This window comes from Dermochelys coriacea, chromosome 8 (assembly GCF_009764565.3).
Source record: "Dermochelys coriacea isolate rDerCor1 chromosome 8, rDerCor1.pri.v4, whole genome shotgun sequence".
Taxonomy (NCBI): domain Eukaryota; kingdom Metazoa; phylum Chordata; order Testudines; family Dermochelyidae; genus Dermochelys; species Dermochelys coriacea.
Window position 1 is genome coordinate 37,303,956 of NC_050075.1, and position 14,069 is coordinate 37,318,024.

The window sequence follows — 14,069 nt, forward strand, 5'->3', positions numbered from 1 at the left end:
AATTGGATAGAAGGGATGTCTATCAAAGAAATAACCAATGAAAACATCTCTTCTACCCTTGACAGGCAAGTAGGCAGAGTTTTGAAAGACCCTGCTCCTAGCAACTCTCTGCAGCCAACACCAATTGATCAATTTCAGCTGCAGAGAGGAGGGCGCTGCTGTTCAGGAGCAAAAAGGTACTGTTTTGGGCATTTTTTTCAAATTAAAAAACAATGAGCTTGGTGGGTGGGGAGGGAGGGAGGCATTAGAGGGTGGGTGAGGAGTCTGGTTCTGGGTGCTATTTAGAGCTTGTCTGAAGAATGAATTCCTCAGTGGTAAGGAGGTGTCTGAGTGGGTGGCTAGGGGTTCACTTCGGGGAGTGGATTGAAGAGGGTAAGGGAGACTGGAATGCAACTAGGGTCCCTGTGAATCATATGGAAAGCTCTTGGAAGCTACATGAGGAAGGGAGCTTAGTCATGGAGAGGGGAAGATTGTAGCTCCAATAGAGAGAAGTCTTTATACTAATGCAGATCCAAAGGGGAGGGGATTGGAACATGAGAAATGCTGGGGATGAGGGCATAGTGTGTATTCTAAGAGCATTGTTTGTGGAGACTGGGATGATAGTGTGAATTTTGTGGATGGCAGGAGACCGTTAACTTAAAAAGACGAGACTTATTAGAATACTAATATTTTCAGATGGTAAGTGTAAAAACTATCCATTTTACATTGCACATGTTTGTTAACATTTCCTGCCAGATTTCTTGCTGCTAATATAATCTAAAATGTTAAATATGACTAAATTTAAAATGTAGGTGAAGCTGGCAGCAACCTAGAGATGTACAGTCTATATTCAGTTCAGATTCTTGAACCTTCATCACAGTGCTTCCTGAAACCCCTTGGAATTCCCTCTAACTGTACAGTTCACAAATTGCAATATTCCACTGTTAAGCTTGAAAGTAGTGTATGGGCTTGAGAGGTCCAGCCTTTGAAGTCTGGGAGCAAGGGTGGCCTAAAGGGACCTTGGCTAGGTTCTGGAATGCAAGCATAGCTGGTGTTCTAAGGCTTCCCATTGCCATATGCCTGCACTGATCCACCAATGCCATATGAATTTGAAAATCCTAGCCGTTCATTTAATAAGTCTATTGAATGTTTGGGTTGCAGTGTCATGCCTAAAAATAAATGTACTTCGAAAATCTGTGCTGTCTTCATAGTGGCTTCCAGCATCCCTTTGGACCCTTGAATTGCACAGTTGGCCTGCTTGCTATAAATCATTGTGTAGGGTCACTGGCAATCTTCCAGTGCATTTGTGGTTTCTCACTTGAGGACTAGGAGACATTAATTCTCCCAGGATGTTGGATCAAGACCCTGACTTTTAAGTCTTGCTCAAGCAGGTGGTATTTCAAAGATTATCAGTGTGAATATGTTGGAAAAGTTTCCCTCTGGCTATATACCAGTAGAAGCAATTTGTATCCAGTGGCTAATCCCTGTGATCCAAAGATGCTTGATACTAATTAAAATGTGAAGTAGGAAAGTCACTTAGGATTTCATATCACTTACATTTTAAAAATGTACAGCTTAGGACAAAAGATGAAGAACTATATGTCCAAAACAGCATGTATATTGTATAATGTACATCTATATGATGTGATATACTTGGCTGAATAAGTGTTCTGAAGAAACTTCAGAAGTGCTCAGGATAACAAGTAATGTCAGTGGGGAAATTTTAGAGAGGCCCCAAAGAGTGAATTCAATACCAGCAGAAAACCACTTACTGACCTGAAATGTAAAAATATAGGGATGTTCAGTTGCCAAACAAAACAGATTTTGGCACTTTTTAAATTTCTCTAAAATTATTTCACAAATTTGCAATCTTTGTGATATAGGTCTAAGAAATTATCTGTCCCAGCTTCTGTCGTATCTAGAATAATGGGAAGAGGTGGGTGCAACATCACAGCAATTCAAGATGTCACTGGTGCTCATATTGATGTGGACAAACAAAAAGATAAGAATGGAGAGAGAATGATCACAATAAGGTACGGTACATGGAAACAAAATAATTGTAAATTGAGTTGGTACAAGTTTTTTCTTACAAAGTCTGCTTATCTTTAAGGTTGGACATATTGGCTCTTTGGCACTAGTGTGTAGTGCATAAATTGCTGACAACTGGACAAGCTGAAAATCTGATACACAAAGTTAAACCATAAAATAATCAAATATCAAGAAATAAAACTTCTTGACTGTTCCATTCAAGTACTGTACTAATATAGCAAAAAGAAATTGTTTAGTTCAAGAAGTGGTGCAACAAAGTGAGAATTCTATTCCAGAGAGAAGATTAATACTTGTTTTTTTTTTTAATTTCAGGGGTGGTACTGAATCAACAAGGTATGCAGTGCAACTCATCAGTGCTCTTATTCAAGATCCTGCCAAGGAACTGGAAGACTTAATTCCTAAAACTCATATAAGAACACCTGCTCCAAACACCAAATCAATTCATGCAAACTTTTCATCTGGAGTCAGTACCGCAGTTGCTTCCAACAAAAACTCCTTCCCGCTCGGAGCACCACCTCTTATCACGTCACAGTCATCGACACTTTCTACTTTCCAGCCCTCTAACAAATTAAACAAGAATGTTCCAGCAAATGTGCGTTCTTCTTTTCCAGTGTCTCTGCCCTTAGCTTATTCCCACCCTCATTTTGCCTTGCTGGCTGCCCAAACTATGCAACAGATTCGGCACCCTCGCTTACCTATGGCGCAGTTTGGAGGTACTTTTTCACCTTCGCCGAACACTTGGGGACCATTCCCAGTGAGACCAGTTAACCCTAGCAGCACAAACAGCTCTCCAAAGCATAATAGTTCAAGTCGTGTAGGTAACCAGAATGGGAATATTTTACAGACAGAGTCTACTGGATTAGCTACTGCTAGTTGTCCTATTACAGTCTCTTCTGTAGTTGCTTCCACCCAACCGCTGTGTGCAACAAGTAGTCGGACTCCCTCATCAGTCAGAAAACAGTTGTTCACCTGTGTTCCGAAAACAAGTGCGGTGGCAACAGCAATTTCAACTGTGACAAGCACCTGTAGCACTCTGCCTTCTGCTTCTTCTGCACCTGCAAACAACGGGCAAGTTCCCACAGCATTTCTGCCCTCTAATGTTCCACAAACACAGCAGTCTGCACTTAAAACGGACTCTTTCTCAGCACCCAAAGAGAAGGTGTCAACACCAGACCAACCTACTGGAAACACATGTGCACCATCTTCGGTTGCAAGTAGTTGCAATATATCCACTAGCAGCAATCCAGGAGTCCTAGAAACTCGCCCGTCTAGCAGCCCTGCACCTCTAAATAATGTCCAAGATGAGATACTGCCAACCAGCATGTCAGATATAAGTTCTTCTGTGTCGATGCCTTTTTCATCTAGCTCAGAACCCACTCCATTAAGCTTAGCTTCACCCAGATCAATTGCTGCAGATAATCAGGACAACAGTAATTTACCTCAGTTAGCTGTACCAGCACCTAGAGTTTCTCACAGAATGCAGCCTAGAGGTTCTTTCTATTCAGTGGTACCAAATGCAAACCTACATCAAGATCATCAGTCTATTTTTGTTACAAATCCAGTTCCTTTAACGCCATCTCAAGGTCCACCTGCTGCAGTGCAGCTTTCGTCAGCCATGAACGTTATGAACGGTTCTCAGATGCACATTAACCCAGCAAACAAATCATTGCCTCCTACATTTGGGCCAGCAACGCTTTTCAATCACTTTAGTAGTCTTTTTGATAACAGCCAGGTGCCAGCCAACCAAGGATGGGGAGACTGTCCACTCTCCACACGAGCAGCAGCAGACCCATCTTTCACTGTTCAGTCTACTTTTCTAAGTAACTCTGTGCTTGGACACATAGAAAATGTGCATCCTGATAACTCCAAGGCTCCTGGATTCAGGCCACCTTCCCAGAGAGTTTCTACCAGCCCTGTAGGTAAGTCCACAAAGTTTCTACACTGGTATAAAGAGACTATCCTGCCATTAGTCTTTGACCCTATTCTCAAATTGCTCTAGAAATACTTTACAATGTAATATGCATAGAACTCCAAACTGAGAGCTGAACTTGCCAAGTTTAATTTCAAAAACTATTTATTTAAAATTATACACATCCAGTTCTCTTTCCCATCTCTCACCTGTCAGGTACTGGTAATGCTGCAGAAGCAACCACTATTGACCCTTTAAGGAAGTAAGGGCCTTGTGGTACTTGTCGAAACTCCACCGACAGGTGTCTAATATTGATTCCATCTGGAGGAAGGATGGATTGTCATGGTGGTAGGCCAAGGGTAGTAGAAGATGGGGATCTTGGTGGATCCCTTTCCTTTTGGTGTTTCAAACTTGCTCACTTAACATTCTCGGCATATGGGACTTAGTAAGGGACTGAACGCTTGACAATGCTGCTGTCTTTTCCCTGACATTTATCTAGTAGACACACAAAGTATGTTACCCTTACCTCATTGCTCTCCAGATTTGTTCATATTTCAGAAAATTAGACTGTATTTTGAAGACAGGTGTCTAGAGCACCTCACTTCCAAGCTTTCCTAAGTTAATTTGCTTCAAGTCTTTCACCCAACACCATCCCACAAACCCTTTTAAAACTTTGGGTCAATATTTCCAAACTTGGATACTGAAGTTAGGCACCTAAATAAGTGAATAGAGTTTCACAAGTGATACGTTCCCATTGAGTTCAAATGGCTATGGGTGCTCAGCACTTCTGAAACAGGGTCTAACATCAAAAGTCAGAAAATGTTTGCCAGGGTGTCTGTTTTTAAAATATTTTAAATTTAAACTAGGTAGCTGAACTCTGAAGAGCACAAGCAGTTAGACTGCCTATGATCTCTATGCTCCCAGTACAAAAAATAGAACCAAATTCATCTAGAACTGAGATTGCTGGAATAGTCTCACCTCATTCGTCCAGTCCTCTAATACAGTAACTCCTCACGTAACATTGTAGTTATGTTCCTGAAAAATGCGACATTAAGCGAATCCAATTTCCCCATAAGAATTAATGTAAATATGGGAGGAATTGGGTTCCAGGGAAACTTTCTTACTCTCACACACACGAGTTTTAAACAAACAATTTAATACTGTACCCAGCAATGATGATTGTGAAGCTTGGTTGAGGTGGTGAAGTCAGAAGAGGGGATATTTCCCAGGGAATGCCTTAATGCTAAATGATGAACTAGCAATTGGCTGAGCCCTCAGGGGGTTAACTCATTGTTAATGTAGCCTCACACTCTACAAGGCAGCAGGAATGGAGGGAGGGGAGACAGCATGGCAGACAGACACACGCACCATGTGGGGGGGTGTGAGAGAGAGAGATGCACATTTCCCCTTTAAGTACTCTGACCCACTCTTAAGTACACTGCCTTGTTAAGTTAAGCTGAGACCACAGCTGCTGCCAGGAATCTCCCTCTGTCCTGAGTCCCCCTGCTCTATGGAGATGGGGTAAGCAGGGTGCAGGAGCAAGGGGGAGTGGGACACCCTGACATTAGCCCTCCTCTTCTCTTCCCCCCCCCCCCCCCACAAGCAGGCGGCTTGGGGAGCAGCTCATGGCAGGGACAGCCGAACTTCAGGCAATTGATAGGCTGCTGGGCAGTGGCTGCACAGGGAACTTAGGGGAGCTGATAAGGGGGCTGCTGTTCCACGCTGGTTCCAAGCCCCCACTAGCCAGCTGCAACGGGCTGCTCTTCCTGCAAGCAGTGGACAAAGCAGGCGGCATTGCACAACTTTAAACGAGCATGTTCCCTAATTGATCAGCAATGTAACAATGAAACAATGTTAACCAGGACGACTTTAAGTGAGGAGTTACTGTAGTAGAATTGTCAAGTCCTGCTCCAATAGACTCCATAAACTCTGCCTTTTTAGCAGCTCCTCTATTTCTCATGTATAGCCAAAGTTGACATCCACCCATTGTTCAGGAAGATGTGGTAAATACAGTCTGTCAAATCACTCAAATCCCATGGATTATGTACATAGAATGGCTCTGAAGGCAATTATGCTTGTAAAGGAAAATGAAACTCCTTCACAGCAGGTAAATATTAAAATTCTAAAGTTACCCATTTTTCATACAAAATGCTACAAAATAGAACTGTAAAATAACTTAAAATCTGAGAGAGAGAGAGAGAGAGAGACGGTGCATGAGGCAAGATGTTTTATTGGACCAACTTCAGTTGGTGAAAGAGATCAGCTTTCTTTCGAGTTTACACAGAATTGGTCTCTTTCACCAACTGAAGTTGGTCCAATAAAGCATAGTACCTCACCCACTTCGTCGTTGTCATATTCTGGGACTAACAAGGCTACAGCACTTTAAATCCCTCACACATTTTACTCCAAGTATATTAGGGTGCTTTAGGCTCTACATAAACCACTGGGTTAGAAATGGTAAGAATTATGCTCCAACACACCTTACACAAGTGTCTTCTGGAAGAAAAGTGAGGAATATTTTTTCAATTGAAACAAGGGGATTTTGACAGACTGTAAATTATCCAAGTTGGAATTTGACTGGGGCACTTAAAAATTGATTATCTGCTTTTAAAAAACAAAGTTGTGCCACCTCTTCTCCCCAGTCCTATAGTTGACAGTCCCATACGTAGAGGTCTGTTACATCCTCTAACCACAGAACCAGAAGGCCAAAGTAAAAGTTTTCTGGGCTTTAGTCAATTACATGATCTGCCACCCTGCCTGGAATCTGAAGCTCTTCAGATTGTATTCACTTGTCTCTTCTTAGGGAAAAGGATTTAAGTTGATGTTGGGTAACAAGAACAATAGTTTTTCAGAGCTATTCAGATTGTCCAGGTCTTGGTATCTAGAAAGTGTCAGTGGTCTTTGGCCTGCTCCAGTGTCATCCCCTTACAGATGTGTGTGTATAGAAGAGCAACTAGCACAATCAGTTTCATTTACTTCCATAGATGTCACCCTACTTGTCCGGTTCTGTTCATAGTCAGACCTTGCAATCAGCCTTTTAGATGGGATAAAGCAGGGTGGATTGATTTACATCGTGATTAAATTAGCAAGCAGGAAATCTTGATTTAAATCCATCAATTTTAATCGTGTTTTGCATTTGTATTTTTTTATTTTCCTAAAGAAAGGTTGATTCTCATTGGTGATAACCATTAAGGCCAAGTATACGCTACAGATCTGTATTGGTATAACTGCGTTGCTCCAGGGTGTGAAAAATGCACACCCCTGAACAACATAATTATACCAACCTAGCCACCCATGTCAACAGCGCTGTGTTGCACAGCTACCACCTCTCGAGGAGATGAATTAACTATGCTGACGGGAGAAGCTCTCCTATTGGTGTAGTAGTGTCTTAATTAAAGTACGTGAAGACGAGCCCTAAGACATTTTCAGTTGCAACTAAATATAGCCTTTACACTAATAATGCTTTTTGCAAACCAGGATACACGTCTGTATATGTTTATTTAAACAGTTGTATGGCTTAATTTGCATTTATTCAGATTCTTAATCTTTACTATATTAGAAAATGGTGAATAATGCATTTCTTGTTTACTAGTGTTTTTTTTAATTTGTGATTTGTGTTAAGTTCTGTTTGGTTAGGAACTCAAATTCAACTAAATGCAAAAATAACTCTTTTTTTATCAAAAGTTTTATCAAAACATGTTTTAGTTTTAAATGTAACAGATTTATTAAACAAAGGAAGTATCTGCAGTTAATTGAACTGATAGTTTCTTGCATTATGTCCTTCAGGATTTTAAAAGGATGTTATTCTTATACCTAGTTTTTATTCATAAACTGGAAAACAAGCTTTCCTACTCTTTTTTTTTTTTTAAATCTTCTATTGGTTTTTAATTTTGAGTGAACTAATCATTGAACTGAAGTGAAGACAATATTTTCTCTGCACCTGTGGAAGAGGCGAGTGCTGACAGAAACTGGTTTAGCACTTAAGCGAACTCTTATTCCAGTAAGAAAAGGAGTACTTGTGGCACCTTAGAAACTAACAAATTTATTTGAGCATAAGCTTTTGTGAGCTACAGCTCACTTCATCAGTGCCACAAGTACTCCTTTTCTTTTTGCAAATACAGACTAACACGGCTGCTACTCTGAAACCTGTCTTATTCCAGTGGTGCTTACCAGTTCAGTGGTTTGACTTTCTTTAAAATGTTGGCAGTAAATAGATACTGCTTAACTTTTTTATTTAATTTAAATTATTTTAGTGGATTACAGTAAATTTAGGCCTTGGCATAGGTTGTCATAATTTCAAATTTTAAATAGGCTTATTTTTAATAACAAACCTGTGTTTAATTTAAAAATCCAGTTTTAAATCCATTTTTATCTATCCTGAGATGAAGTGGGATGTACTACTTAGGTGCTTACCTCAGGCTGAAGTGATAGGTTAGCCACACAGGAAAGAGTGGTGTTCTGTCTATTGAAATTGGAGCTTGTTTGGCTGATGATATATAGTTGAATTACAGGTTTCTCATAGTTCTGTGAAGTCAAAAAATCCCATTTGTTACTGACTTACACTACTGTGCTGTGGAGTGCAACAGCCCTGGGCTTTAGGCAGTCTGGCAGTCCTTGTTGGTGGGCCAGTATACAGTATCTTTATATGTTGCACCAGTAAGGTGAAATCTATCAAAATGGCTGCTAGATATGACATTGCACCTGTAACACTCCGCAATGGTTTGTTCTCCAAGTTTCTTCTTCACTAGAGTTCTTTTGTCCGTTTGGGGAACAGTTAAGTATACTTGGATTTCCGCAAACTTAGTCTCTTGGAGTTCACTTTTGTAAGTTGGATTGCAGCAGAAAGCCCAGTTAAGTTCCTCACTTGCTTGAGTCTAAAAGTAGGAGTTTTGACAAGCACCTTCATGTCGTAAGCAGAATTTGAATACTCTTCTCCCCGTCCACTGATACCGAAAATTAAGATTGAAAATAGAGATTCCCAATTTGCTCACTTTCTTTCCAGATACTTGTGATTCCCTGACATGGTTTATGGTGGCTCTGGGTCCATTCAGGACAACTGTCTTTTTGTCCTGCCTTCACTTTTCATGTCTGCTGGTCCAAGTAGTTTACAGAATTGGGGACAGACTTGCATGCTCCTTTTAGAAGGCTCCAGACAAAACCAGAAGGAATCCATTTCAATCACTTGTTATGCTTCCTCTACATTTTAGAGGACTCAGTCTGTGTTTACTAGATTAAAATGCATTACAGTAAGCTGGCATACCTTGAGCTGTAACACCGTCACAATGCCTTGAAACCATACACAGCAGACGCCCTCACAGTGTGAATCTGATTTTGAGGGTCTTCCGTAAGATCTGGAGTAGCAATGATCCAGGTTAAGTTACCCTTGCAGTTGGTAAACAGAATCTCTCAGAAGTATCTTGGAGCCTTGAGAAACTGGACTTTGAGCATAATTTTCATGTAGCATCAGGACACAGTCTCATGCTACTGATCCTCATTATGCAAACTTGTCTAATCAGCCAGAGAAACACATTTGAAATGGCATAAGTTGACACTAATTTAAGCATGTTACTATTCCTCCACAGTATGATGCAGTAATCAGGCAAAATACACAAGTGGGAAGTTGGTGACCTAAACCAGTTCACATGTTGCTTAGTGTGTTGCCTACAGCAGCCCTTATTGATATCAGACGTTGCTTCTTTCCTCTACTATTGCAAGGGCAATGTATTAATAAAGGTGGCATCTTTTATCATGTTAGCCTATCTGAAACTGACAGTGCTGGACTTGTGCACTTCAGAAGTTTCAGGCTGATTAAAATATAGCAGCCCTTCAGCCTCTCCATTCCATTTTCTGCAAAAACTCATTACACATGTAAATATCCATGAAAAGGGTGACTGGACACTAAGTTTAAATTGTATTTGGAGCAGTGAATCTTCATGGTGCCATGAAGTATTTTTCCAAATAGGTATATTTCATAAGTTTTACATTTATTTCAGGCTTACCTTCTCTAGATCCATCCAACGGCTCTTCAGCTGCCTCTTCAGCTCCTCTGACCGGTTTTTCAGCAAACATACAACGGGTTTATCTTCAAGGGCCAGCACCTGTTGGGACTCCCAGCTTTAACAGACAGCATTTTTCACCACATCCTTGGACGAGCGCTACAAATTCATGTAGGAACTTCATGGGTCTGTCTTAATTATCTATACATTTTTAGTGTTTTAGTTTTGTCTTTAGCTACCAGTTGACTTGTAACTTTGAAGGGAAAGCAACCAGTGGATTTAGAAACTATTAACTTTGCTTTTAGCCTCAGTAAAGATTGGAAATGTGTGAAATGGCATCACAAAAAATGTTATGGATTTCTTATGTGAAATGCCATAGATTCCATTAGTATTACCTGTCTTGACACAGCTTCAGGAGGCTTAGGGGTATGTCTACACTGCATCAAAAGACAAGCGGCAGCAAGTTTCAGAGCCCAGGTGAACTGATTCCAGCTTGCGCCATGGGGCTGAAAGTAACAATATAGACATTCCGGCTCGGCCTGGATCTCGTCTCTGAAAAGTAGCAAGGGAAGAGTGGGGCTAGACATTCTTGCCCCAACGTGAGCAAGAACTTCTAAGCTGCAATTTTTAGGCCCGTAACCCAAGCCCCACCAGCCCAATTCAGTTGACACAGGCTCTGAGGCTCACTGCTGCAGGAGTTTTTTGGGGTTTTTTTGTTTTGTTTTGTTTTTGTTTTGTTTTTTTTGCAGTGAAGATGTACTCTTAAACTCTGTGAAGAGAAGCTTAATTTGTGTGTCCTCATAACACGGGGAGCTTTCTTATAGTGTAAAACTGCATCAGATGAAATTGGCGTGACTTTCTCAGATTGAATTATGCTTTATTTTAAAGGTTTTAAAAATGACACTTCTACAATTAATATTTTATATACACCTCTACCCGATATAACGCAACCAGATATAACATGGGTTTGAATACAATGCCATAAAGCAGGCCTCTCTCTTCCCTCCCTCACCCCCCCCAGGGTCTGGGAGGCAGGAGCTGTGGGGGGCACTTTTGGGGGCCCTGCAGGCCCAGAGTGGCCCAGGGGATTAGTGAGGGGCCAAGAGCAGCCCGCTCCACTTCCCTCACCCCGGCCCCAGCTGTGTTGCTTAGGGGAAGGGATCCCCACCCGCACTCACCGGCAGCGGCGGAAGCAGAGCAGCTGGGCCCCAGCCCACGGCGCTCCGCTTTCTGTCGCCGGTGAGTGCGGGGGGGCATCCTTTCCCCAACCTCCCCGCACTCACTGGCAGTGGGAAGCAGAGCGCTGCAGCTGGGAGCTGGCGGAGTGGAGTGGGCTGGGGCCATGTTGCTCCGCCTCCTGCTGCTGCTGGTGAGTGCCTGTCTGGGGGCAGGGGTGTGGATAGGGGTCGGGGCAGTCAGGGAGCAGGGGGGTTAGGTGGGGGTGGGGTTCTGGGGGTGATTAGGGATTGGGGAGGTCTCTGGAGGGGGGGTGGTCAGGTGACAAGGAGCAGGGGGGCCAAAGCAAGTTTGATATAACACAGTTTCACATAAGATTTTTTGCCTCCCGCGGACCACATTATATAGAGGTAGAGGTCTATGTTAAAATTCACTGACATTTTTAAATTGTCTGAAACGACAGTGAGAAGTTCTCCTTTTATGGAGCAAATCTGGGGGAGAGTGGCCACATGAGAAGTTTGGGTCTTTGCAATTCAGAATCTTCGTGATGGCAATTCCGAGTACAAAGGCTAAAATAAACTTGGGTGCCAAAACTAAGGGTGGGGTTTTCAAAAACACCTGTGACAGGTCCCACTGAAAGTCAATGGAACTTATGCTTCTAAGTGATTTGAGCTTTTTTGGAAAATCGCACCCTGAGTCTATATCCCACAGGGAGTTGGGCATGCTCCGCACCTCTGAAAATAAGGCCAGTTGAGTGCCTGGAAAATTTGGGCCAAGATTTACAGATCTCGTCATAAAGTCTTCCAGTTTTTTGTCCTTGTCTAGTAAAGCTAAAATATTTACAAGAAGATCTAGAAAATGTGAGACTATTCTGTGGTTGTAAACCATTGATGCAACTAATTTAAGATACACAATCACTGGTGAAGGATCTTTCCAGTGGGCCAAACAACAGAAATCAGTACAATGACTATTCTGCCATAAGTAACTCAATTCTCTCACTAGCTCCAAGAGATTATAAATCAATAAACTTTTACACCTTTCATAATCTTCATTACAGAATACGGATTGGCAGTTTAGAGGGGAAATTGTGGTATTTAACATTACTTTAGTGTTCCATGTATAATAAAGCAAGAGAAATATTTTGTCACCAGGTGAATCTCCTATTCCATCAGTTTCATCAGGATCATCTTCACCCCTTTCAGCTGCTTCTGCACCTTCTAACTTGGGCCAGCCAAAAGCAGGTAGCACAAATCAAGATCGAAAGGTACCACCTCCTATTGGGACGGAAAGGCTTGCTAGAATTCGACAGGGAGGTTCTGTCACTCCTACCCCCTTAGGAACTAACTTTACGGCTCCTGTTGGACATAGTGGTATCTGGTCATTTGGAGTTAACAGTGTATCAGGTAAGTCAGTCTCATATATAATTAAGCTTTCTGTTTAAAAAAAAAAAAAAAAAAAACAACTCAGATTTTAGGGTGTCACTACATCAGTTCTCAGAATCGGGGGGGAAAACAAAATGCCAAACTTGTGCTTTTCGAGGATCACATTTGAAATAATAAAGTAATACATGGTAGTCGTATGTAAAAATCTTCCCTTCTAAACCAGAGAACAAAATATAATTTATCAACTGCATGTAAGGTTTCAGAGTAGCAGCCGATGAAGTGAGCTGTAGCTCACGAAAGCTTATGCTCAAATAAGCTTGTTAGTCTCTAAGGTGCCACAAGTACTCCTTTTCTAACTGCATGTAAGATTACTTTAAAGGCAGAAACTAAAAGGAACATCAAGGGGATGTCACGAACAGAGAGCTGGCAGGGATAGAGAGAAGAGTTCAGAAATGTGCATATTCTGATCCTTTAAGGGAATATATTGGGGAAGTCTTTTAAGTTCTTCATTCACTGAGGAACTGACTCATAAGGACCACAATTAGAAAGAAAGGTTAGGGCAAAAGAAGTGATTGATTTGCAACACTTTATGTGAGTACAAATCCAGAAACGTACTCTTCTTTACAGATGGGCTGTTAATACAGCCTCAATATCCCACCTGGGATGGGATCAAGTCTCGGAAGAACAGAGGTATTTCTTTAGGTTTTGTTTTATAATTGCTTTTCTGTTCATTTACTCAGCTACTCTGCAGGATTTTCAGAGATAAATACCTCTGATGTTATAGCTGACAGACCAAGTTTTTCATGATTGATCCTGAAATAATTTGTAACCCACCCACAAGATTCTAAAGAATTTCTTGATACAGATAGGGTGGGCTTTGCCAAAATGTTCCTCATTGGGTAATGACTGACTCTGATTTTCTTCAGGCCAAATCTGTTTTGCTAGAACCATTGCAATTTTCTCTCATAATATAGAATTCTTCACTTGACTTAGATGTTGCAAAGGTACACAGTAAATATGTAATCTCTGAAAGAGTGATTGAAATCTTCTATACTGTTAAATCTGGAAATGTAACTTTAGAATGAGAACAAATAATATTTTACCTTTTCTTCAAAATTTGGTCTCCAAATTTAAAACTCGGTCTGAAAGCTGTGGTTGCATTTCATTAATTAGTAGCTTGTCATTCAAACTGTTTTTAAAAATGAGGTTACAGTTATGACAAGCAAATAAAAACTGGGGCATTCAGATTGAGTGCTGTTATTGGTCCTTAATTTTTACACTTTTCTACTCCATAACTCTTCTTGAATAATGTGAAATAAGTTCTGTTCCAGGCAACAGCAATTTCTTAATAAATAAATAAATAAACCACAACCCACCACACACTTCTAAATAGCTGAAGGTTTATATTCATTTTTTGGTAGTTCCATTTTCAAGTTCTTATGGATAATCACAAAGCGCAGTGTTTGAACTGCAGATTGTTTTCATTAGGAATTTTAAGAGATTGTGTATGTAGCAAAATAAAATGACAATTTTAATGGTCTTAAATTTTGTAAAGCTAAGATTTTTTTTATTTTGGTC

General features: G+C 41.0%; 1 protein-coding gene across 12 annotated transcripts in view; it reads left to right on the forward strand.

The window, feature by feature from the left end:
- LOC119860605 (ankyrin repeat and KH domain-containing protein 1) overlaps positions 1 to 14,069 on the forward strand; it is a 202,930-nt gene that overhangs the window by 184,156 nt on the left and 4,705 nt on the right. For 4 of the 12 annotated variants that reach the window (XM_038414518.2, XM_038414525.2, XM_038414531.2 and 1 more), the window contains 6 exons: positions 66 to 176; positions 1,863 to 2,012; positions 2,341 to 3,947; positions 9,931 to 10,119; positions 12,261 to 12,512; positions 13,119 to 13,181. In XM_038414518.2, the coding sequence (XP_038270446.1) occupies positions 66 to 176; positions 1,863 to 2,012; positions 2,341 to 3,947; positions 9,931 to 10,119; positions 12,261 to 12,512; positions 13,119 to 13,181 (2,372 nt within the window). The remainder of the gene's footprint in view (positions 1 to 65; positions 177 to 1,862; positions 2,013 to 2,340; positions 3,948 to 9,930; positions 10,120 to 12,260; positions 12,513 to 13,118; positions 13,182 to 14,069) is intronic. The other 8 variants (XM_038414526.2, XM_038414533.2, XM_038414529.2 and 5 more) reach the window with 6 other exon arrangements.